The 24,392-nt window shown below is 34.0% G+C and overlaps 8 protein-coding genes and 1 pseudogene across 8 annotated transcripts; all 9 read left to right on the forward strand.

The window, feature by feature from the left end:
- LOC18607648 (auxin-responsive protein SAUR21) lies at positions 4,882–5,488 on the forward strand. The gene has a single exon (XM_018115671.1). It carries the CDS (start codon positions 5,043–5,045, stop codon positions 5,328–5,330), a length of 288 nt encoding a protein of 95 aa, XP_017971160.1. The 5' UTR covers positions 4,882–5,042; the 3' UTR covers positions 5,331–5,488.
- On the forward strand, positions 8,978–9,574 carry LOC18607650 (auxin-responsive protein SAUR21). The gene has a single exon (XM_007041914.2). The coding sequence runs from the start codon at positions 9,086–9,088 to the stop codon at positions 9,371–9,373; it is 288 nt and encodes a 95-aa protein (XP_007041976.2). The 5' UTR covers positions 8,978–9,085; the 3' UTR covers positions 9,374–9,574.
- Positions 10,907–11,500, forward strand: LOC18607651 (auxin-responsive protein SAUR21). Its single transcript, XM_007041915.2, has one exon. The coding sequence runs from the start codon at positions 11,052–11,054 to the stop codon at positions 11,337–11,339; it is 288 nt and encodes a 95-aa protein (XP_007041977.2). The 5' UTR covers positions 10,907–11,051; the 3' UTR covers positions 11,340–11,500.
- Positions 12,996–13,559, forward strand: LOC108660945 (auxin-induced protein 15A-like). Its single transcript, XM_018115672.1, has one exon. It carries the CDS (start codon positions 13,073–13,075, stop codon positions 13,352–13,354), a length of 282 nt encoding a protein of 93 aa, XP_017971161.1. The 5' UTR covers positions 12,996–13,072; the 3' UTR covers positions 13,355–13,559.
- LOC18607652 (auxin-induced protein 15A) lies at positions 14,715–15,274 on the forward strand. Its single transcript, XM_018115673.1, has one exon. It carries the CDS (start codon positions 14,825–14,827, stop codon positions 15,062–15,064), a length of 240 nt encoding a protein of 79 aa, XP_017971162.1. The 5' UTR covers positions 14,715–14,824; the 3' UTR covers positions 15,065–15,274.
- Positions 16,814–17,345, forward strand: LOC108660944 (annotated as a pseudogene).
- Positions 18,558–19,212, forward strand: LOC18607653 (auxin-responsive protein SAUR23). Its single transcript, XM_018115659.1, has one exon. It carries the CDS (start codon positions 18,759–18,761, stop codon positions 19,053–19,055), a length of 297 nt encoding a protein of 98 aa, XP_017971148.1. The 5' UTR covers positions 18,558–18,758; the 3' UTR covers positions 19,056–19,212.
- Positions 20,176–21,271, forward strand: LOC18607654 (auxin-responsive protein SAUR21). The gene has a single exon (XM_007041918.2). It carries the CDS (start codon positions 20,639–20,641, stop codon positions 20,933–20,935), a length of 297 nt encoding a protein of 98 aa, XP_007041980.2. The 5' UTR covers positions 20,176–20,638; the 3' UTR covers positions 20,936–21,271.
- Positions 22,939–23,418, forward strand: LOC18607655 (auxin-induced protein 15A). The gene has a single exon (XM_007041919.2). The coding sequence runs from the start codon at positions 23,049–23,051 to the stop codon at positions 23,286–23,288; it is 240 nt and encodes a 79-aa protein (XP_007041981.2). The 5' UTR covers positions 22,939–23,048; the 3' UTR covers positions 23,289–23,418.

The raw sequence follows: 24,392 nt of genomic DNA on the forward strand, positions 1-24,392 counted from the left end.
TTTCTTTGTCTAACCCATAAATCTCTTTAGTCTAGATTGGGTGATTCTGGAGGATTTGCATAACATCATTGTTACTAGGTGGTCAGTTCAACCTATCATCCCTTAAAACCGAGTCTCAACCAACCAATTCCTAACATCACCCGTTCCTCACTTATTGAAGGCACCAAACAATGGCACATGGACTGGTAACTAGTGTCATTCTGCGTTCAACAGAGTCATACAACAAATAGTACAAGCAGCTCTGGTCTTTGATCCTATTTATCAGCATATATGTAGGACTTACATACCCATTTAGGAACGGCCCAATAAATTTAAAGGCTTAAAATAAAATATTCAAATAAGATTTTTTTTATTAAAATTAAAAAAATTATTAAATTTTTTTTTTAACTTTTTGAGATGTAAAATTTTTAATTAAACTTTTATAATCAAGTTCTTTTAATATTTCTTTTTTAATTGATAATATAGTTAATCCATTTAATCTTTCTTGAAACATTGTTGATCTTAAATAAGATTTTATTAATTTTAGTTTTGAAAAACTTCTTTCTCCTAAAGCAACACTTACTGAAATTGTTAACATTATTCTAAAAATATTTAACTATTATAATTATCTTATATTTTTTAAATAGCTAATATAAAATCAACAATTAAAATTTTTAATTCAAATGAATCAACTATAACATAAAATAAAAATAATATAATAATATAATATAAATCTAAATTAAAGTAAAAAAATCTGTAAATATTAGAACAATAATACCTAATTGTTGAATGCTTATTACAAATCGCAAATAAGGTTCACAACTTTATGAAAATAATAAAAGAATAGACTTCTTATGTATTTTGTGGAGAAAAATTGAAGTTAAAGGAAGAAAGAGTATATGAGAAAAGAAGATTTCAAAAGTAGATATTATACATTGAAAATAATAATTGGTTTTATATATATATATAAAATAGCTGTGGAAAATCATTAAATGCGTTGATTGAAAATAAAAAAAATAAATGAGAAAAAAATAGTTATTGTAGATGATTAAATACATATGACTGTTAGTTTATTAAAAATAATATAATATAGTTGAAAATTAATAACATTCTAAAAATAAAGAAGTAATAAAAAATTAAGATTTATTAGATAAATAATTAAAAAATAAATAATAAATAATTTTATGAATTATTTTTTATTTTTATATATTTTTAATATAATTAATTATATTATAATTATTATAAAATTATAAATTTTTCTTAAAATTGAGGTCTCCTTAAATTGAGGACTTAAAGCTCTTGCTTGGGTGGCTTCACCTAAGAGCCGGCCCCACTCATAGTCGCTACTGGATATAATTTTTTGATATTTTTCTGGTCTCAACTACATAGCATTTCATCCATATGATCTGCAAAGTAAAGTCATTATCATCTGGCCATGAGTCAATGATAATAGTATTTGAAATAGGCCATTATTTTTGGTTCCATTGAGTGGTGAGCTATGGTAGATTGCAACAGACTCCACTAAGAAATTTGTCAAAAATGTTATCATTAGTTGGGAGGCTAGTCCGTGTGGTTCGCAATACCCTATATGTGTTTGAAAATCTGTCCATTGGGTTCTCTCTTCAACCACACGTTCAGCCTGAGATTGCTGACCATAAAACATTTGCTCTCTATAAATACACATTCCAAGTATACCGAACCTGTGCCAAAGTTTTTCCTAGCTCCTTCTCTGAGTCCCTCACAAACATTTTTCTTCCATCTACTACTTGTAGAAGAATCTCAATTCACGAAGTCATGGGTTTCCGCCTGCCAAGAATTGTTAATGCAAAGCGGAGTCTAAAACGGACTCTTTCATTTTCAGAAACCACAGTAGTGCCCAAAGGCCACTTTGCTGTTTATGTTGGAGAAGTTGAAAAGAAGAGATTTGTTGTCCCAATTTCATTCCTGAAGCATCATTCCTTCCAAAATTTGTTGAGTGAAGCCGAAGAAGAGTATGGATTCAATCATCCCATGGGAGCTCTGACGATCCCCTGTAGCGAAGAAGCTTTCCTTGATATCATTGGCAGTCTGCAAAGCTAATGAGAGTTGATTTTCAAATGGCTAACCCGAGCAGAGATTAACTCTCTCTAGCTCAGCTGGCAAAATATAGCAATTTTATATAGGAAGCAAGCGTAAAAGGTGGATTGTTTTAAGCAATCCCATACCCTTGTGAACTTCAATTATTTTTTCGTAATGAATGTTTAAATGGGAAAAAATTTTACCAGTCATATTCTTGTCATCGATATTTTTGCTTTGATGTTGGCTACTAATACAATAGTTATCTAAACTTAAGGCCATCCAGCGGGTGGACATTGCTTACCGACTTCAACTACAATCCTTACTAGTATTATTAGTGGCATTGGACATGTGAAAATTTCTGTTAAATTTCACGGTTCAATTTTTGAAGCTTTTTTACAGCACAGAAACAGAGTGTTTCATTTCATTTTGGATAGCTTTGAACGTATATCGAACTCATATAATTTCCGGGTCATAACTCTTACATCTTTAGGCCCATTATATATTATTAATAAATATTATTATTATTTAATAAAACACTTGACACTCGACATGTACAGATACAATTATTCACAGCAGCAAGCAGAGTGCTTCGAACCTCGTGAATGGTAGGATGGGTTTGCACTTTGTCTTGGAAAGTGTACAGTGAGAAACTTTGGGGAGTATATCGGGATTATGTCTAGCTTGGGACTTGGGTCATCGAACTTCATGTTGACTGCAAGCTTGTTTTGCAAGCCATTACTTCCCCACTAGTTCATCCATGTTTCAACTTAGATTTAATTCAAACTATTCATATTCTTATTCATCGTCAATGAGAAGTTCGTATTCATCACGTATTTAGGGAGGATAATGTTTTGGCTGATTTTATGGTTAGGAAAGGTTTTTCTATGGATACGAAATTCACCATTTTTTATAATCCTTCTACCAGAGCTTAGGACTCTTTGATGAATGATGCCGTGGGGTGTGATTCCCTTAGGTGATAAAGTTTTGTTGTGCATAATAAAAAATTATACTTATTTTTAATTTTTAATTGTCAACAGATATATATGTACTTGCGTGTGATATGCCAAAACAATTATACTTACACAAATAAATGTGATTTTTTAAAAAAAAATCCTCTATTTAGGAAAAACATATAAAAATAATTTTATCAATCTTTTTTTTTATATTTTCCAAATTACTTCGATAATGCTTTGTTACAAAACAATATTATAAAAATTTGATAATCATATTATACATTGATGATTGGTCAAAGAATTGATTCGTCAGTACAAGACAAAGTTAACAATTAATTAGAAGTCATTGATAAACACCTTGGTGCTTCTACTTAATATGTAAAACCTTTATAAATTAAAACCTTTGGGACCATGAATATTTATTAAATGATCAAAATATATTTAATTGATAAATTAATAATTTATTAATTTATATATTAATTAATAAAAATTAATTATTAAGGTATTTTTTATTATTTTTTTCAAAACATTGAACTTAATACAAGTATGGTGCATTATGATTATATGAATATTAATTAATTTTTGAATTATAAATTATCATTATTTGTGCCAAACAAATTATTGATAACAACAATCATGAAAAATGACAAAGAAGATGAAGTTGAAGAGGATAGTTTTGTATTAGAGCTTATCTTGCGCAAAGATGCACTCAAAACAACAATCATATTGCATAATTTTCTCTTATAATATGAGAACACTACACTAAAACTTTTTAATGCACTAAAAAAAAATTAGAGGTGAAGTTCAAAGAGACATCAATTTTAAAAAAAAAAACAAGTAACATTAGAGTCCTATTTTATAAAGACTTCCTAATTGAGTAATTTATATATAATTTTGATATATAAAAAGATTATTAATTTATATATCAAGTTAGACTTATGTATTTGTTTAAATATATTATCTTATAAATTTAGTCAATTATTAATTTATCATATTGATCACAGTCGAGACCGATCAAAAATATTATTTAATCGAGGTTATTAATTTATAGAAGTTTTATTTTTGATTTTGTACTCCCTTGTTCTAACATATATATTGTGCCATGTATTGTCACACTTGCAAAAAATTGAGTTTTTCACTACTTGTAATTACTTGAGTATTGGCTTGTGTTTAGATTAGAAATTTCCTGATCCTCGTAGTGGTTGAAGAGTTGACTTTTCAACTTAAAAAAAAAAAGATTATAAGTAATTATTAGGTTGGTTAGTGGATAGTGTTTTGGTTCAACCTATCATCCTTTAAAACATTCAGGATTTATTTTATTAATTGATATATGATTCTTTTACTTAAAAAGTAGGATTTAATTCTTTTTCTTTAAAGAATAATAATAAAAAAAACCTATCATCCCTTAATATGTAGGCTCAAGTGCTCAACCAACCAAATTCCTTGAATTCCGTTCCTCACTTGTTCGAGCAACGAAACAATCTCACATGAATATGTAACTTGTTTCATTCTGTGTTCGACACTGTTAAAGAACAAGTGCTACTAGTAGAAGGTCTGGTCTTTATCCTGATCATCAGCAAACATGTAGGGCTAGCAAACCAACTCATAGTCGCCAAATATTGGATATTATTTTGATTATTTTGCTTCTTAATATTTCATCCATGAGATCTGCTAAGTAAAGTTATTATCAACAGGCCATGATTCAATGATATTGTAATGGGCCATCGTTGTTGGCATAATTCATTGAATGGTAATCCATGATAGATTGCAACAGAATCGACTACGCTTCGAAATTTGTCAAAATTTTATCATCATTTGGGAGCCAAGGCCATGTGATTCCACATAGGGTGTGTCTTTAAAAATCATTCTTAGGGAGTCTTTCTTCACCGTTCAATCTGCCTGGGATTGCCAACCATAAACCTTTTGCTTCCTATAAATATACATTCCATTCATAGCCACCCTGCAGTACCAAAGCCTTTCCTAATTCTCTAAGTTCCTACACATACATTTCTTTTATCTACTGCTCGTAAAACAATCTCAATTCTCAAAATCATGGGTTTCCGCTTGCTTAGAATTGTTAGTGCCAAGCAGGGTCTAAAACGGACTCTTTCATTTGCAGAGACCACGCCAGTTCCCAAAGGCCACTTTACTGTCTATATCGGAGAAGCTGAAAAGAAAAGATTCGTTGTCCCAATTTCACTCCTAAAGGATCCTTCCTTCCAGAATTTGTTGAGGCAAGCTGAAGAGGAGTATGGATTTAATCATCCTATGGGTGCTCTAACAATCCCCTGCAGCGAAGAAGCTTTCATTGATCTCACTTGTAGTCTGCAAGGCTCATGAGAGTAGCAGAGATGAACTCTCTTTAGCTCAACTGACACATAGCGATTTTATATACGAAGCAAGTGTAAATGGGGGATTGTTGTGAATTTAGTTATTCTTTGTAATTAACCAATATATCAAATAACAATTTTTTTTAATCCAACTTATTATTCTCATCATATTGTTTCTGATGGTGGCTGCGTACTAATACAATCATTTGATCTCAAAATCACCCATGGATGGATATTACGAGGTCACTTCAGCTAGGACACTTACCTAAACAATACGTGATAATGCAAAATCAAAATTTCTATTCCAAGAGGCCATTTATTGCTTATTCTACCGTCATTTATAGTACTTAATTGGGTTTTTCGGCTTAAAAATCACTTTTACCAACGAGTGAAGTTAACCTTTCGGTTAACCTGTCACTCTGGTTGGAAAATGTTCCTTGCATTATGAACAGAGGGTCCATTTGCTTTTGCAAAAAGAAATAATTTTTGCGTTATTTTGGACAAGGGTCCATCCAAAAGGCTAAGCTTCTCATTCTAGGAATGAAGTTGATACCTATTTCTTAGCTGTCATGGGCCTCATGGCTTCCAACATGATTTAGCCTCGACGGGTTTGACCTAATAATCGAACTAAAGAGACAAGTAGTAGCCCACTGTTCAATCTTCATGTGAACTTCACGTACATTGCATGAACTTGTCTGTGAGCCTCTTCGCTGGCACACTTGAAACAATTGGCGGTAAATTCCTGTCAAAATTATCATCAAATTGAAATTTTCTGTCAACATTTTGAACCTCAGAGTGTTAGTTACTTTCTATGAAAATCATTTTCGATTGATCTGTGATAAAAATTTTCAAAATGTATAAGTTATTCGAAAATTGTCTTCCATTTTTAACTTTCTGCATTAGGTGTTGAAAGCAATCGACTAATCATAACAGCACATCTTCAAAAGAAAACAAGGCTACTCATTTGGCGGTGCAACCGAGTCCAGGATGTCTTACAACAAACAAGTACTATCAGATAAGATTTTTTAAGATAATCCGTACTTTGTTTGACCTTCACGAAAATTCTTATAGATTTCCTTAGAATTCCTAACGTGTTTCAACAAATTAATATCAGTCATGGCATTTCAATGTTCATATTACATGTTTCGGTATTCAGAACATATGAAAGACAAGAGTTATACATCTCAAGCTTGCCTCTAAATAAAAGTAATCAGGTAGTACTACAATTGAAGCTGAGACTTAGATGGAAGACTATAGCAGCTTTCATGCTCGAGCAAGTTCCTTGTTATTTTTGTTTTGTATTGATCATCAGCTTGCATGGTTTTTTGGCTCAGCATCAGCTTGCTTGTTGATATTTCACTGTCATGCAGCCAAAGCAGGCTCTGCACTAGGATGTCTTCCTTCTGTTCTTAGTTGGTGTAATGCAGAAAGAAAATGATATTTCGGTTAGTGTTTTACCTTTTTTTTTTTCAATGTAATTTAAATCATGAAATGTTAATGAATCAGTTCAATTCTTCTCAGGGTTGGCCCTTGGGTAAGGTTACCCAAGCAAGGGTTTTAAGTCTCAAATTTGGAGAGACCCCATATTTTTATAATAATAATAATATAATTAATTATATTAAAAATATATAAAAATTATGATAATTAATAAAATATTAACATATTCTCTCATGCTTAATAAATATTTATTTTCTCTCACTTCCACATTCTATTAATTTTGAAATAATTATCTCATTTTCTATTAAAAATATGTAAAAGTAACTTCTAAAAACTAAGTGAAAGTAAAAAATAATTAATAAAATAACATATTCTCCCACTTCTCTAATTATGTGCCTAATAAATCTCAATTTTTTTATCACTCTTCAATTCCTACAGTGCTATTAATTCTCAACTATTTCTCTTATTTCCAATCAACTAGGTAATATGTATTTAATGATCTCCAACAATAATTTTTTTCTTACTTATTTATTTTATTTTTAATCAACTAACAGCAATTTAGAGTTTTTTAATTTAATCTAAAGTTTATATTATATTGTTATATTATCTTTATTTTATGTAATAGTTAATTCATTTGAATTAGAAATTTTGACTAGTGATTTTATATTAGCTATTTAAAAAATATAAAATATTATAATAACTAAATATTTTTTTTACTTCATAATAAATATTTTAATATATCAAACAGAAAATATGAATTTGATTATTCAAAGCTTAAAAGAAATTCTTAATTTCAATAAAAGGCTTCATTTGAATATTTTACTTTAAGCTTTTAAAGTTATTGGACTGCCCTTGTTTCTTCTGTTCTATTATTTTTCAAATTAGTCCTATACTTTATTGCTGCTACTCCAAATCCTCTTTAATGGCTAACCTTAAGGCTCAAACCTCTTCATGCTCTTCCCCCTCCCCTCTCCTCCTAATCCTTGAATCCATCTCCGATGACCACCGGAACCTTGAATCTCTGTCAATCGACTTCAAACTCTATCCTTAAATTTGATTTTTTAGAAAGATTATTTTTCATCGAAGAAATTTTCTTTCGTTAAAGTATTCCTGTTACCAAATGTAGTCTGAAAAGCAAAGCCAAATTAAAGCCTGTGTTTTATGTCCTGCCTCTTTATAATCTATTAAACTTCCAAGAATGGGCTTAATTTTTTCTTTTCTCTTTTCTCATACTAGTAAGTGCATCTCATTTTCACATGAAAATTGGGTTGTCACCGTAAAAGAAAATGTTTTACGGCAGTTTTTGGCTTAGTAAAACGTCAAACAAAAAGAATACCAAATTAGACGTGCTATGATAATATCTTGAAAGAAATCCAGGACACACAGCAAATACTGTACCTATCTATAGTCTGGCACTGAAAAAAGGTCAAGGTGAGGTTTGCTTGCACTACTTGAGGATTGATTTGTGTTTAGATTAGAAGTTCCTTATCCTCATGGTAGTTGAAGAGTTGACTTCCCAGGCAGCGTCTGACTTTCAAAAAGAAATCAGATCAACTAAAACAAAAGAACTCTTTGTCTAACCCATAAATCTCTTTAGTCTAGATTGGGTGATTCTGGAGGATTAGCATAGCATCATTATTACTAGGGTGGTCAGTGCTTCTGTTCAACATATCATCCCTTAAAACCGAGGCTCAACCAACCAATTCCTAACATCACCCGTTCCTCACTTGTTGAAGGCACCAAACAATGGCACATGGACTGGTAATTGTGTCATTCTGCGTTCAACAGAGTCATGCAACAAATAGTACAAGCAGCTCTGGTCTTTGATTCTATTTATCAGCAAACATGTAGGACTTGCATACCCACTCATAGTCGCTAGTGGATATAATTTTTTTTATATTTTTCTGGTCTCAACCACATAGCATTTCATCCATATGATCTGCAAAGTAAGGTCATTATCATCTGGCCATGATTCAATGATAATAGTATTTGAAATGGGCCATTATTGTTGGTTCCATTGAATGGTGAGCTATGGTAGATTGCAACAGAGTAGACTCCACTAAAACTTGTCAAAAATGTTATCATTAGTTGGGAGCCAAGACCATGTGATTCTCCACACCCTATGTCCTTAAAAATTTCTCCATTGGGTTCTCTCTTCCACCACTCATTCAGCCTGAGATTGCTGACCATAAAGCATTTGCTCTCTATAAATACACATTCCAAGTATAGCTACCCTGTGCCAAAGTTTTTCCTCGCTTCTTCTCCAAGTCCCACACATACGTTTTTCTTCCATCTACTACTTGTAGAAGAATCTCAATTCACAAAGCCATGGGTTTCCGCTTGCCAAGAATTGTTAATCCTAAGCAGAGTCTAAAACGGACTCTTTCGTTTTCAGAAACCACAGTAGTGCCCAAAGGCCACTTTGCTGTTTATGTTGGAGAAGTTGAAAAGAAGAGATTTGTCGTCCCAATTTCATTTCTGAAGCATCATTCCTTCAAAAATTTGTTGAGTGAAGCCGAAGAAGAGTATGGATTTAATCATCCCATGGGAGCTCTGACGATCCCCTGCAGCGAAGAAGCTTTCCTTGATCTCATTGGCAGTCTGCAAAGCTCATGAGAGTTGATTTTAAAATGGCTAACCCGAGCAGAGATTAACTCTCTGTAGCTTAGCTGACAAAATATAGCTATTTTATATAGGAAGCAAGTGAAAATGGTGGATTGTTTTAAGCAGTCCCATGCCCTTGTGAACTTCAATTTTTTTTCGTAATGAATGTATAAATGAGAAAAAAAGTTTTACGAGACATATTCTTGTCATCGATATTTTTGCTTTGATGTTGGCTACTAATACAATTGTTATCTTAACATAAGGCCATTCATTGGGTGGACATTCAACTAGAATCCTTACTAGTACAACTAATGGCGATTGACATGTGAGTATTTTGTGTTAATTTCCACGGTTCAATTTTGGAAACCTTTTTACCACACCGAAATAGAGAGGTTGGGCAGTATTTCGTGCCATTTTGGATAACTTTGGGGGAATAATAGGATTTATCTATTGGCTTTTGCTCAATTTTTTTAATTTATTTTGCTAGATTACTTGCAAAAGGAAAATAGAATGAAAAACAGAGAAAGAAAAGTGTTGAAAAAAAAAATCTAAACTCAAAATTTGTAATTATTTAATTTAATTGATATTTTATAAAAATAAAAGTCTAAATTATATTCATTTGACAAAAATTCAAATAAAAAGAAACAAAATTAAGCAAAAGGAATATCAATTTAGTCAGAACAAGCTAAAACTTCAGCCAGACCCTGAAAACTACGACAGCTGAGTACGGTGATTCGCATTAAGTGCAATTATCTTCATACAGGGGAAAACATAGATTGGAAACTATGTATAAATTGCCCCGTATCGTTACACTTAAAAATAATAAAAATAATAATAATGAGAGCTTTCCACTGCTCGCAATTACTTGCGCATTGGCTTGTGGTTGAAGAGCTGACTTTCCAGCTAAAAAAGACAGAGGAAATTAGTGGTCAAATAAAATGAAAGATTTCATTGTCTAATATATATATAGTCTAGATTCGGCGATTCTGGACTACTAGTTTACCATCGTTAATTACTAGGTTCGTTAGTGCTTCTGTTCAACCTGTCATCCCTTGAATTCTAGGTTCAACCAACCAAGTTCCTTGGATACCGTTCCTCACTCGTTCAAGAAACGAATCAATCTCACATGGCTATGTAACTAGTTTCATTCTATGTTCGACATAGTTAAAGAACAAGTGTTACTAGCAGCAGCTCTGGTCCATATCCTGATCATCAGCAAACATGTAGGGCTCGCAAACCAAGTCATAGTCGCCAAATATTGGATATTATTTTGATTATTTTGCATTGTAATATTTCATCCATATGATCTGCTAAGTAAAGTTATTATCAACGGGACATGATTCAATGACATTGTAATGGGCCATCATTGTTGGTATATTTCATTGAATGGTAAGCCATGATAGATTGCAACAGAATAGACAATGCTACGAAATTTGTCATAATTTTATCATCATTTGGGAGGCAAGGCCATGTGATTCCTCATAGGTATGTCTTTAAAGATCTTCCTTTGGGAGTCTTTCTTCACCATTCAATCAGCCTGGGATTGCCAACCATAAACCATCTGCTTCCTATAAATATACATTCCATTCATAGCCACCCTGCAGAACCAAAGCCTTTCCTAATTCTCTAAGTTCCTACACATACATTTCTTTTATCTACTACTCGTAAAACAATCTCAATTCTCAAAATCATGGGTTTCCGCTTGCCAAGAATTGTAAGTGCCAAGCAGAGTCTAAAACGGACCCTTTCACTTTCAGAGACCACACCAGTTCCCAAAGGCCACTTTGCTGTTTATGTCGGAGAAGCTGAAAAGAAGAGATTCGTTGTCCCAATTTCATTCCTAAAGGATCCTTCCTTCCAGAATTTGTTGAGTCAAGCTGAAGAAGAGTATGGATTTAATCATCCAAGAGGTGCTCTGACAATCCCCTGCAGCGAAGAAGCTTTCATTGATCTCACTTGTAGTCTGCAAAGCTCATGAGAGTGGCAGAGATTAACTTTCTAGCTCAACTAACACAGCGATTTTATATAGGAAGCGAGTGTAAATGGTGGATTGTTTTTTGCGATCCCATTTCCATGTGAATTTATTATTCTTTGTAATTAACCAATATATCAAATGACAATTTTTTTAGTTTAACCCAACTTATTCTTCTCATCATATTGTTTCTGATGGTAGCTGTGTACTAATACAATCATTTAAACTCAAAATCACCCATTGTTGGATAATAGTCGGTCATTTTAACTAGGACACTTAAACAATACATGATAATGCTGATGTGGATATAATCTGTCAAAACTTCTATTTCGAAGAGGACATTTATTGCTTATTCTGCCACCATTTATATCACTTTAATTGTTTTTTTTTTTTTTGGCTTACATATCACTTTTACTGAGGAGTGAAGTTAACCTGTCATTCTGGTTGGAAAATGTTCCTTGCAGGAACAGAGGGTCCATTTGCCTTTGGATGGAACTTGTCTCCAAAAAGAAATATTTTGCGTTATTCTGGATAAGGGTCCATTCAAAAGGCTAAGCTTCTCATTCCAGGAATGAGGTTGATACATAATTCTTTGCTGTCATGGGCCTCATGGCTTCCAATATGATTTAGCTCGACAAGTTTGATCTAATAATCGAACTAATAGGACAAGAAGTAGACCAAATCTTCATATGAACTTCACGTACACAGGGACTTGTCCGTAAGCCTCGTCGCTGGCACACACTCCATACAATTGGTGGGTTAATTACCATTAATGGTCTTCCTGTGAAAATTATCATCAAATTGAAAATTCCTGTCAAAATCTGTTGATGGTTAATTTATATACAGCTCGTGTTCGATCGATCTGAGATAAAAATGTGTAACTTTGTAACTTTTAATAAATTCAAAATGAAAAGCTAATTAAAGGCCAAATATTCGATTATTCACGGATTTCTTAGTCATCAACGAAATGCAAGCCAAAAATTTCACTAATCTATAGTCTCTGAACTTGTGGAATTTCTTCCTTTCTTTCCTTTTCCCCTGCACCTTCCTCTGTGATTTCAAGGTAGGTGGTGAAAGCAATTGAATAATCATAACAGCACATCTTCAACACAAAAACAAGGCTACTCATTTGGCGGTGCAACCGAGTCCAGGGTGTCTTACAACAAACAAGTATTATCAGATAAGATTTTTTCAGATATTCCGTACTTTGTTTGACCTTCACGAAAACTCTTATAGATTTCCTTAGAATTCCAAATGTGTTTCAAGTTTCAACAAATAAATATCAGTCATGGCATTTCAATGTTCATATTACATGTTTTCAGTATTCAGAGCATATGAAGGAAAGGAGTTATTACATGTCTCAAGCTTTCCTCTAAATAAAAGTAACCAAGTAGTGCTACCCCTAGAATAAGCAACAGGGTTTTCACTGATCCTTATCTTCCAATTTTGAGTGGATCCTGAGTCGTTTGTTTTGCTGGAAGAGGTGAGCAAGGTTTTCTCCAGGCTTGCTTTGATATTCCTCATGATGAGTTGCAAGACAACGCCATGTGAACCCCTTATGGGCCCATGCCGCCCATCTAGAAACCCGAAGTACCTGCCCTTATTCCCTTTCCTCTATATATACATACATGACTTCCTTCATTAGCAACCCCAAGTAATTTTTACAATCTTAAGCATCAAAAAGATTTTCACTCGCTTTCCAAAAGCCTGTTGAGATCTATCCATAGAAAAAAAAAAACATGGGTTTCCGTCTGCCACGCATTGTTAATGCCAAGAGAATTCTTCGGGCATCACCTCCTCTGGCAACGGAAATTGTTCCCAAGGGCTGCCTTGCAGTTTATGTGGGAGAAAATCAGAAGAGGTTTGTGATGCCAATATCATACTTGAACAACCCTTTATTTCAGGATCTACTAAGCTTATCAGAAGAAGAGTTTGGGTATGATCATCCTAACGGTGGTCTAAGAATTCCCTGCAGTGAAGACATTTTTGTTGATCTTGCTTCTCGCTTGAGTGGCTCTTGAGAGAACTAGCATAGATTAGTGAATACAATTTTGTAAAGCAAACACCATTATTACCATGAATACAGTTATTTTTTTTCCACCCCCTTTTTGCCGTGGAAGAGGGTACGCAAGTCTCCTAAGTGGGAAATTAGAGGTGGATTTTATCATGTAACTGCAACTTCTATCAAAATCTCAATTCAATTTCATTAAGCTTTTCATTTTTCAATGGTTATCTTGTTGAGCTTTGTTCTTTTATATATATATATATATATTAAATGATTAGATTACAGGATGAAAGGATAGTTTGTAATCTCAAATTCTTGATATAACCATAAACGGAGTTTATCAATTAAATTAGATGGAAGGGTAAGGATCTGTTATTAGAAATTGTTGGAAGCAGGGAAATTGCTGCCGCTCAATTTCATAAGTATTTTCTGCAGGTAAGCAATACTCGTACAACTACAGTGACAAAACTTGTTACTTTTCCTTAAAAATGCCAGAATTTAAAGAAAGTTGAAAAAGGGGTAGAATCAAACCCTTGCCACTTTCTTGGTTCAAGCTTCAACCACTTTCACCTATGTACTATTGTTGTCAAATTGTTCCAACTAAAACTTAATAACCAACCATGTTTTTAGTTTCAATGAATTGAAAATAAAACAATACAAAACAAAAAAACTTTTGACACATCAATTAAAAAATTGAAAACAATTCCAAATGGCACTTAAATTTTAAGAGAAATTTTTAATTTCACAAATAAAATATTACAATATTCAAATTATCATGTCCTGAAATTCATTTTAAAAAAATTAAATGGATACCTTCGAGCCATATTTATTTTCTCTTATTTATAACCCGATAATATTTTAACTTTCAAAATGTTGTCACTCCTCTACGATGTGTTTCCAATTCTAAAATCTTTTTTCAGGTGCAAAAGAAAATCTCTTTTCCGGTATCTTTTTTTCAGTCAAATCAACATAGAAGGTCAAGTAACCCATGTTACATGTTTCCTGTCACTGTATGACAGATTATATGTCTCAGGCTTGCCCACAAATGGCGTAGCAGTACTAGTCTTCTACTGTGAAATCAAGCTTTTAACGGATCCAAATCTTCCATATTTGAGTAGGTCCTGAGTCGGTCTGTCTTACCGGAAGGGCTAGGCAAACTTTTCTTTCCAGTCTTTGCCGCTGGAATTCTTCATAAAGCGTTAGCAGACAACACCATGTGATCCCTTCATCAACCCATGTCTGATGTCTCTCTCATTACTGGTCAGACCCCAGCAACCGCCCCTTCACCACTCATTCCATATCCCCACTTAATAGAGGAAACAAATCCCTTGTACCCCTTTCATCTATATATACAAGTAAGAATAAGTCCATTGGCAACACATATCTTCACATTCTCAAGTACTGGTAAAGTTGTTTACCTACGCTTTCCAAGTTTTTGAGATCTTCCTCGTCTTCCCTTCAGAGGCACACATCCATAAAAAAAAAAATGGCTATCCGCCTTCCTCGTATTGTTAGTGCTAAGAAAGTTCCCAAGGGCTACTTTGCAGTTTATGTTGGAGAAAACCAGAAGAGGTTCGTGATACCAGTGTCATTCTTGAACCAGCCTTCTTTTCAAGATCTGCTCGGCTTATCAGAAGAAGAGTTCGGCTATAGTCATCCAACTGGGGGTCTTAGAATTCCCTGTGATGAAGACCTCTTTCTTGATGTCACCTCTCGCTTGAATTGATTACCAGAGAATTAACACTAATTAGCCTATACAATTTTGTAGAGCAAGCTAATGCCATGTAAACAAAACTTTTTTCATCCTTTTTGACTTGGGGAGCAGTTATAATTCTCCCTAAGTGGAAAATTAGAGATGGTGTTACTGTAACTTCTACCAAACCATTCAATATATTGGGAAATGTTAGTATAAAAAGCACGATCCAATTACAATTTTCTTTTCTTTTTAAAATTTCTTATTGTCTCTTTTTCTTCTTTAATCTTTAATTGAACTGTATATGATTTATCTTGATCTGAAATTATTTCATACTAATAATTTTCTTGTGTATCAGTGACCTTCTCAAATTATCAAAAATCATCATAATTTTCATTAGGATAGAAAAAGAAAATTTTCTTCTTAAAATTTGACCATTAATTAAGAAAATATAATGATTTGACCCCTTAGGGCCAACTCGTTATTTCACCAGTGGATGACATAGCTGACAGAACCTCCAAAGCAGGGGCTGAATCATATAATTTGGCTCAAGGCAACAAAATAAAAGAAGAGAGATAGTGCCAATCCAAATTTATCAGAAATATCACAAACTAAACTTTGCCAAATCTAAACCATCTTTTCCCATTACTCCATTGATAGCAACATGATTCCATTTACATGGTTTGCTTCTACCGTTTATGCTTAACCAACAAATTTAGTGTGTTAACGAAAATATTTTAGATTCTCTAACTCCACTCTTATATCTGTACCAAATTAATTAGGAAAATGACGCTATTTAACATCAAGTAGCTTTTATACCATTTTGAGTTAAACTCTGGGGACTACCAACTCCTTGCTTTTCTTCTTCATGAGATTAATTGGTATTCTTTCACCATATACTCGGAATGTGGTTGGGTAACATCTCCTTTCTGTGGACCAAGATTGTTGAACAAGTCAAATAGTTACTCCTAGGTTAAGCTAAGGAATTCACCCCTGTACTATTGCCACAACATTGTTCAAGGAAACTCAAAGCAAGGGAAAATAAATAAATAAACTCCATGACAAGTAGCTTGAAAATGATTTATTTTTAAATTTTGAATCATTCTGCTATTAGTTGACTGATAGAGTGAAATACTAATTTATTTTTTTTTTGCTCAGCATGAAATACTATGTTTTCTTATATCTTTTAACAATTTTTGCTGGATTTGATCATTCTGAAAACAAATCACATGCTCGGTGGCTTAATGTTCCCACAAAATGTTTCATCCTTAGAAATTAGGCCCCAGTTTTTATCATCACTCCTCTAGGATGTGTCAAGCAGCATCATCACATGAGCCGATGACTTCCTTGTTCTAGTGCCTGGCGGTGATGCGAATAAACAGGGTATCGATTGCATGCAAATGTTGACTATGATGAAATGATGATATAGACTAATCCACATAATTGTCCCTACAATTTTATCCATTTATAAAACTGACAGATTACATTACCAGCAGCAGGTCCAATGAGAGATCAATTCAGGGTGGGGCAGCCTCTGGTTTGTTCTGCCAAGTGGTGGGTTATGAATTATGATCATAGATAAATAATATGAAAATATCTTTCAAATTTGTTTACTTTTGGTAGGAAAATCCATGTGAATTGTGACGGTTCTCTCGTGATTTATGTCAATGGACCACATTGACAAGTTTCGCTTCACTTGTCGCAGGAATGTGGGATTTACCATTTGCTCCATATATAGTAATAGAAAGGGTGCTTCCCACTGTCTGATGTATAAATTTTTATGCATTAGCTAACTAGCAGCCTTAGATACATATCGTGCCATTACATTTATCAGTGACATAAGGGTTATGGGTTTCCGAGTTCCTGCGCTTGTTCAAGCTAAGCAGATTATCCGAAGACTGACTGCAGCTTCAGAAATACCCCGAGGCCACCTTGCTGTTTATGTTGGAGAATCCCAAAAGAGGCCCTTTCTGATTCCAGTTTCATTCTTGAAGCACCCTCATTTCAAGAACTGCTAAATCAGGCAGAAGCGGAGTTTGGCTTTGATCATCCAATGGGCGGTCTCACAATCCCGTATGCAGAAGAAGCCTTCATCGAACTTGCTTGTAGTTTGAATTGCTCATGAGAGGCAACAAAGAGATAATGATGGCTAGTCTAGAAAACAATAACTTTCTGATTTTTTTTTTTGAAAAGTAATAACTTTCTGACTTTGTTGACTGAAAAAGCTAAACCCTAGTTTTGCATTCGAGAGTAGTTACCTATTCCAACTTATTGTAAATTTCTCATTTTCTTCGTCTCCATTTTTTCTGTTAAAGAAAATTGCAGTCTAAATTCATCAACCGAAGATGAATGAACTTTTTTCTTCAGTTTTGTCCTCTCTTTCTGTCTATGTTTTCCCTTTTATCAATGTCCATAACATATTGGTGTCATTAATATTATAGGATTCACTATTCAGTCTCAGATCAGGAACTCGAATTTAATTATGGCCATAGTCATCATGAATATTTTGCCATTCAGTCCTACATTTTTATGCCTCATTCTTCTTCCAAAACCAGATACATTTTTAGCTCCCATAAGTATTTGCACAGAGTGACTTGATCTTGATGCTCTTAAATCTGCTCTTGGATACATTACAACTGATTTTAAATTTTTGAGTTTTGACCTGGCATCTTATCTCCGCTTATTACATCCTTTTACCCAAAGAGTTCGGATATCTAAAAGGTGAGAACGAGGCTTCAATAGTCAATGTATGCTGAAAACGCTAGAAATATTCCATCACAAATGTGCACTGAAACAGAAATCTTCTGTACAATCCAAAAAAAATAAAAAATAAAAACAGGATTCTTCCGTAGGTTACCCATATAGTTGGCGACATGTACCAGAAATTTCGTAATCGTCAGTCATAATCAATTAGGATAAAAGGCAACCAGTTGGGTTCTGATGAGGACTAGTTGTAGCCTGTAGGACACACGTCGGGCGCTCTTCAGAAGGGTTGGGTTTGTGATTTGTCTTACAAGTTAATCCACCGAAGGAACACATGCATGTGATTAGAGTTGGGACATGTTATAAATTCTCCTTCAGCGGCTGCTAGTTTTGGTGTTTGTTACTGTCTAAGCTTCTTGTATAGTTGTATAACTGCCTTGAAAAGTCCAGTAAGATTGCTTAAATCTTCAGGAGGACAAAAAAATAATCCAGCTGGGATGGTCTATTGATATGAACAAACGACAATTAATACAGGCGCAGATGACAAATTTATGAAGACAAAATTTCGTACGAAGAGACCTGTTAGTGTTAAGTCGACCCCAAATGGATTGATACCGGATTTAGAATCGACTACTACCTAAGCATGTCATCGGCAATTTTCTGTATAATTGCATGAAAAGAATTTTTCCTATCTTATATCACCTTGATTTCAAGTGGGTCCGTTGATTGTTGGTCATTCTTTGAGAATGGCTGGGCTATAATGCACTCTAACAGATGTACATTACTCTCAATAGTCACCTATTTCTTGATGATCTGTTGGAAGACACAGCCATGTGATTCTGAGCATCTTGACCACTCAATCTGCAGGTCATTAGTTTCCTATTTGCATTCTTCCATCTATATATACAAGTGCATTATCCACACAACAGCCAAGGCATTCTCACATTCTCCTCTACTACCGAATCCTAGGATTCTTGTGTCAAGTCTCCTCTGCTATTCTTCATACTCCAAATTACTAGTGGAAATGGCTATCCGTGTCCCTAGAATTATGCATGCTAAGCAGATTCTTCGTCAATCTAAACTGTTTGCAAATCAAGCAGCCTCCACCTCAACGGATGTTCCCAAAGGATACTTTGCAGTTTATGTTGGGGAGAGCCAGATGAAGCGATTTGTAGTTCCAATTTCAGTCTTGAATCAGCCTTCATTTCAGAAATTGTTAAGTATTGCTGAGGAAGAATTCGGATTCAATCATCCTATGGGTGGTCTCACAATTCCTTGCAGAGAAGAGGTCTTCATTGATCTCACTTCCCGCTTGCATTAGCTTGCTACAGCTAAAAGTAATCAGCAGATACAATTTTTTGTCTATTCATGTACATCCTTCTGTTTTTTTTTCGGTAGAAAGAGATGATGAGCAAATGTATACACTTCTGAGAAATTTTTTTTAATACAAATTACAGTTGTTTAGGCAAAGTACGTAATCCTAATTTTCCCAAGAAAATAAGTGTGCAGAAACTAGAAAACCCTGAAAGGATGAAAAATCAGAATATCACATATCCTATTGCTGTTAGTCAGTCTTTAACTATTCGATACAACCAATAAAAATCTGGAAAAACAGTAACAATTTGGCAATCAATTTTTTATTTTAAAAAGAAAAACAGTAAGAATTTCTAAAAAGATGAGCTTAGGTTAAATTTGATTTAAAACGAGTCCGGTCATCATATTTTATATGGTTTAGTGGAAAGGTCCCTGCCCAACCCGTTTTGCATCCACAGATACAAGCCCTCTTATATGGGGTGTAGAGGAGCAGAACAAGTAGACATTTTGAAAATTTTCTTTTTGCTCCGCAAAAATTTAAGGGATAAAATAAAATCTCTGAATCCTCGCTATCAAGCCCCAAATCTTTTCCAAGTATATTTTGGATGAAAGAAAAATATATTGATTTGAATATGATTATCCTGTTTAAAATATTGGTTATCTTCAGGACAAACATCGGAAACCTCAACTTTGCATGCCTTAGATCCTAAAGAAAATAACTCTAACTTAGACAATCGAATGTCGAGATGAATTTTGTTTGACTTGGTTTTTTATCTCCCATGAAAAGGGAAATTATGCTTGTCTGGAAAACAGGGAGTGGACCAATCATCTTTTTCCCTTTCCTTTAGAGCGTCGTGGTTTATTCTCTCTTCTATTGGAAACTCACCAAACATTTATCTTAAGCATGTTCCTAATCAAAACGACAGTTAGGTTTGCATTATGTATGGTCGTCGAGCATCCAGCTGTCAATTCCTAATCTGTAGCTTGTCTACCATTGGCCTTCATCCTACACTGTAGGGCCTTTCGTTTCTCAACATGCACATACAATATAAATCCCGAGGCCCCCATCTTTGTTATTGGTTATTTGGCTGGTAAACAAGACTATGTGAAGGCCGAGGCTATCATCAATTATGTCCCAAACAAGCAAACCCCAGAAAATGATTCTCAGCCTTTCAGTTTCACTTCAAGAATTATAGCATTTCATGTAACCATTCCATCTATATATATCCCCTCATTTCTGTCACAGGCTCATCACACCCAGCTCACGAGTTTTCTTTATCTAGCAATTCTCTTTAATCTTTTATATAAAAAGAACTAAAGAAGAAAAGAAAACTAAGATTTGTCAGGTCTTTGATCTTCATCTTAAAGATTTTTTCCTCGCTTTTTTGCTAACTTGATGGCTGCTTTTTCTTCATAAAACCCTTAGTTTAAAGTTTCCATTCAATTTCTTTAAAAGTTCCTTTAAATAAGCTCTAAAAAAATAAAATTTGAGTTAAATCCGGAATCAGAGTGCTCGAGATATCGTGTCAGCACCGCAGCCTCACTTTTCTAGCACTGCAGCACCAACTCTTAAATTTATCATCAGAAGCAATGGCTACTCGCTTTCTTGCTAAGCAAATTTTGCGCCGTTCTGTTTTTGCTGCAAGTAAAGCAGCTTCAATAACTGGAGATGTAGTACCAAAAGGCGTCCTTGCAGTTTATGTTGGAGAAACCCAAAAGAAGAGATTTTTGGTTCCAGTAACTTTCTTGAACCAACCTTCATTTCAAGCTTTGCTGAGTAAAGCTGAAGAAGAGTTTGGCTTTGATCATCCTATGGGTGGTTTGACAATTCCATGCAGAGAAGAGACTTTCATTAGCGTCACTTCCCAGTTGAACGGGTTAGAATAGGCAAGTAAATCCATTGAAGATAGCCTATAATAGATGATGGATGACTCATCGCTTCTGCCCGGAACCACAATTGCGCTATTTTCAACGGTGTAACATCTGCAAAAGGTCATTCATTTTTCAAATACGACGGGGTGACTTAAAGGGGAGATTTACCGTTTACGCTGGAGAAGACCAAAAGAGACGCTTCCAAGTCCCAATTCCATGTGGTTGAAGCCTTTGAAAAAATCGGATCAAATTAGGCCTGGCAACGTCTCACGAGAGACGAGCCAGAGAAGATGAAAACAACTGAACGTACTGTAATTTTGTATTTTTTTTTTTTGAAGGAGAAGAAGAAAATTTTATTCTTTTTCTTATCAATTGCAAATATCAAAATTAAGTCCATTATTCCTTTTCCCTATTTTCGTCAAGTCTGTTTCCGTTTATAAGCACTCGCATGAGTTGGCTAACTCATCTCAATGCAAGCATATATTGTAACACTTATGACAACCCTTTTTATTGATCATCATGGCCATATTTGCGATACCCTAAAGTCTACAAAAAGCCAAAGATCATATAAGGCTTAACATTCAAAATATCATTGTCTAGGTGCTTTCTTTTTTTAAAAAAAAAAACAGGTACTCTTCTTTTTATCTTATTTTATAATCGATCTTACCCTTAAACTCATGTGTCCAGAGTATGGATTAAATAGAGGCAGGAGGTACATAATTCTCTTTGAGATTTGAGTTGAAAATTTTTTTACCTTTTCTTGTTTAATTCTCAATTTATTGCAAATACAAAGATTAGTTTGATTTTCAGTTTGTACAAGAAATAAATTATTAAGAAGTTCCCTTAAAAATAATTAAGGTAAAGTGTGTGGTCAAGATTTGTAACATTGATGGCTAGGCTACCTGAGAGTGCTCTAAGCCTCAAACGTTGCTGCTCGTGCTCCAAGTCACAATGAAGAGAAAGTTTGAGGTGTGGCTGCCAACCTTTCGTTCTTTATTTGTCTGCAACAATTCGATTACTTCTTCAAATTTCAATTTGGCGGTTCGTGGTAGGTCTGGTTGTGACTGGAGGTACTAGTAGGGCGTACTTCACGTGTACTTCACAGGGCTTTGTCTTGCAAGTTGATGCCTGGAACATTGAATGCCAAAATCATTGATATTAGTAGTTTTTTGAGGGAGAAAAATTCAATTGGATTCAAAACTTGTGATCCAAAGACAAAGGGATTTTTAGATATTCCTCAGGTATTACACCAATTAATTATGTGTCCATAACAAGAAATAATTGATATCAAGAAATTTTCAATTGGATGCTAGTCGTAGAAATGTCCTCTAAGAAACCAGCCAGAAAAATCAAGAAAATAGCAAGTTTTTTATGTTTAACCATCTCATTCATCTATCTACCCATGTATTAATCCATAACAAGTCCTTTACTTCAATTAAAAAGTTGATTGGTTTGCTTTAATCAGTAAAAGTAGTTACGGTTACAGTGCCAATTTCTTTTCTTAAAAATACCAGAAATAAAGGGAAAACTATCAACTTTCAATCACTTTCGCTTGTGTATTATTGCTGTCAAATTGTTACAACCAAAACATAATAACCAAACATGTTTTCTTTTTTAGTCAAGTCAACATTGAAGGTCACGTTAAACCATGTTTTACGTTTCCTATCATTGTATGACAGATTATATGTCTCAGGCTTGCCACAAATGGCGTAGTAGTACTACTCTTATACTGTGAAATAAAGCTTTTTACGGATCCAAATCGTGGGTCCTGAGTCGGTCTGTCTTGCCGGAAGGGCTAGGCAAACTTTTCTTTCCAGTCTTTGTTGCTGGAATTTTTTATAAAGTGTTAGAAGACAACACCATGTGATCCCCTCATCAACCCGTCTCTCTCTCATTACTGGTCAGACCCCAGCAACTGCCCCTTCACCACTCATTCCACATCCCCCACATAATAGAGGAAAAAAATCCCTCGTACCCTTTCATCTATATATACAAGTAAGAATAAGTCCACTGGCAACACATATTTTCACATTCTCAAGTACTAGTAAAGTTGTTTACCTACGCTTTCCAAGTTTTTTTGAGATCTTCCTCGTCTTCCTTTCCAGAGGCACACATCCATCAAAAAACCATGGCTATCCGCCTTCCTCGTATTGTTAGTGCTAAGAAAGTTCCCAAGGGCTACTTCGCAGTTTATGTTGGAGAAAATCAGAAGAGGTTTGTGATACCAGTGTCATTCTTGAACCAGCCTTCTTTTCAAAATCTTCTGGACTTATCAGAAGAAGAGTTCGGCTATAGTCATCCAACTGGCGGTCTCAGAATTCCCTGTGATGAAGACATGTTTCTTGATGTCACCTCTCGCTTGAATTGATTACCAGAGAATTAACACTAATCAGCCTATACAATTTTGTAGAGCAAGCTAATACCATGTAAACAAACTGGTTTTAGCATCTTTTTTGCCTTGGGGAGCAGTTATAATTCTCCCTAAGTGGAAAATTAGAGATGGTGTTTCTGTAACTTCTATCAAACCATTCAATCACTTTAGACAATGATAGTATGAAAAGCATGATTCAATTACAATTTTCTTTTCTTCTTAGAATTTTCTATGATCCTTTTTTCCTGTTTAATCTTTAATTTAATTTTACATGATTTATCTTGATCTAAAATTAAGTCGTATTATTCATTTCCTTTTGCATATCTGTATAAAAAATGATCATAATTTTCTTTGAAATAGAAAAAGAAAATTTTCTTTCGTAGATTTGACGATTAATTAAATTAATATATATATACATATATATATAAAATGATTTGAGCCTTAGGCCAAATAGTTATTTTACAAGTGGAAGACATGGCTGATAGCACCTCCAAAGCAGGGGCTAGATCACATCATTTGGCTCAAGGCAATAAAATAAATAGGGCCAATCCACATTTATCAGTAATATCACAAATTAAACTTGCCTAATCTAAACCTTGTTTTCCCATTATTTCATTTACATGTTTTGGTTTTACTTTACTCTTTAATAAAGAAATTTTAATATTGTTAACGACAATATTTTAGATTCTCTAACTCCACTCTTATATATGTAGCAAATTATACTGGGAATGTGGTTGCGCATCATCTCCTTTCTGTTGACCAAGATCGTTGAACAAGTCAAATAGTTACTCGTAGGTTCAGCAAAGGAATTCACCCCTGTACTATTGATGTAACAATATTAATCAAGAAAACTAAAACTAGGGGAAAAAAGTCCATGACATGTAGCTTGAAAATTATTTATTTTTAATAATTCTGCACCTATAATTAATTTTTTTCTCTAGTTGACTGATAGAATGAAATACTATATTTTCTTATATCTTAGAACATTTTTGCTAGATTTGATCATTCCGAAAACAAAATCACATGCTTGGTGGCTTAATGTTCCCATAAAATATTTCATTCTTGCTTTCCAAAAAAAAAAAATTTCATCCTTAGCAATTA

Source organism: Theobroma cacao, chromosome 2 (assembly GCF_000208745.1).
Source record: "Theobroma cacao cultivar B97-61/B2 chromosome 2, Criollo_cocoa_genome_V2, whole genome shotgun sequence".
Lineage (NCBI taxonomy): Eukaryota > Viridiplantae > Streptophyta > Magnoliopsida > Malvales > Malvaceae > Theobroma > Theobroma cacao.

Excerpts from the sequence above, each read along its gene's own strand:
- LOC18607655 (XM_007041919.2), top strand. The coding sequence starts at position 23,049 with ATGGCTATCCGCCTTCCTCGTATTGTTAGTGCTAAGAAAGTTCCCAAG.
- LOC18607651 (XM_007041915.2), top strand. The coding sequence starts at position 11,052 with ATGGGTTTCCGCTTGCCAAGAATTGTAAGTGCCAAGCAGAGTCTAAAA.
- LOC18607654 (XM_007041918.2), top strand. The coding sequence starts at position 20,639 with ATGGCTACTCGCTTTCTTGCTAAGCAAATTTTGCGCCGTTCTGTTTTT.
- LOC18607650 (XM_007041914.2), top strand. The coding sequence starts at position 9,086 with ATGGGTTTCCGCTTGCCAAGAATTGTTAATCCTAAGCAGAGTCTAAAA.
- LOC18607652 (XM_018115673.1), top strand. The coding sequence starts at position 14,825 with ATGGCTATCCGCCTTCCTCGTATTGTTAGTGCTAAGAAAGTTCCCAAG.
- LOC18607648 (XM_018115671.1), top strand. The coding sequence starts at position 5,043 with ATGGGTTTCCGCTTGCTTAGAATTGTTAGTGCCAAGCAGGGTCTAAAA.
- LOC18607653 (XM_018115659.1), top strand. The coding sequence starts at position 18,759 with ATGGCTATCCGTGTCCCTAGAATTATGCATGCTAAGCAGATTCTTCGT.
- LOC108660945 (XM_018115672.1), top strand. The coding sequence starts at position 13,073 with ATGGGTTTCCGTCTGCCACGCATTGTTAATGCCAAGAGAATTCTTCGG.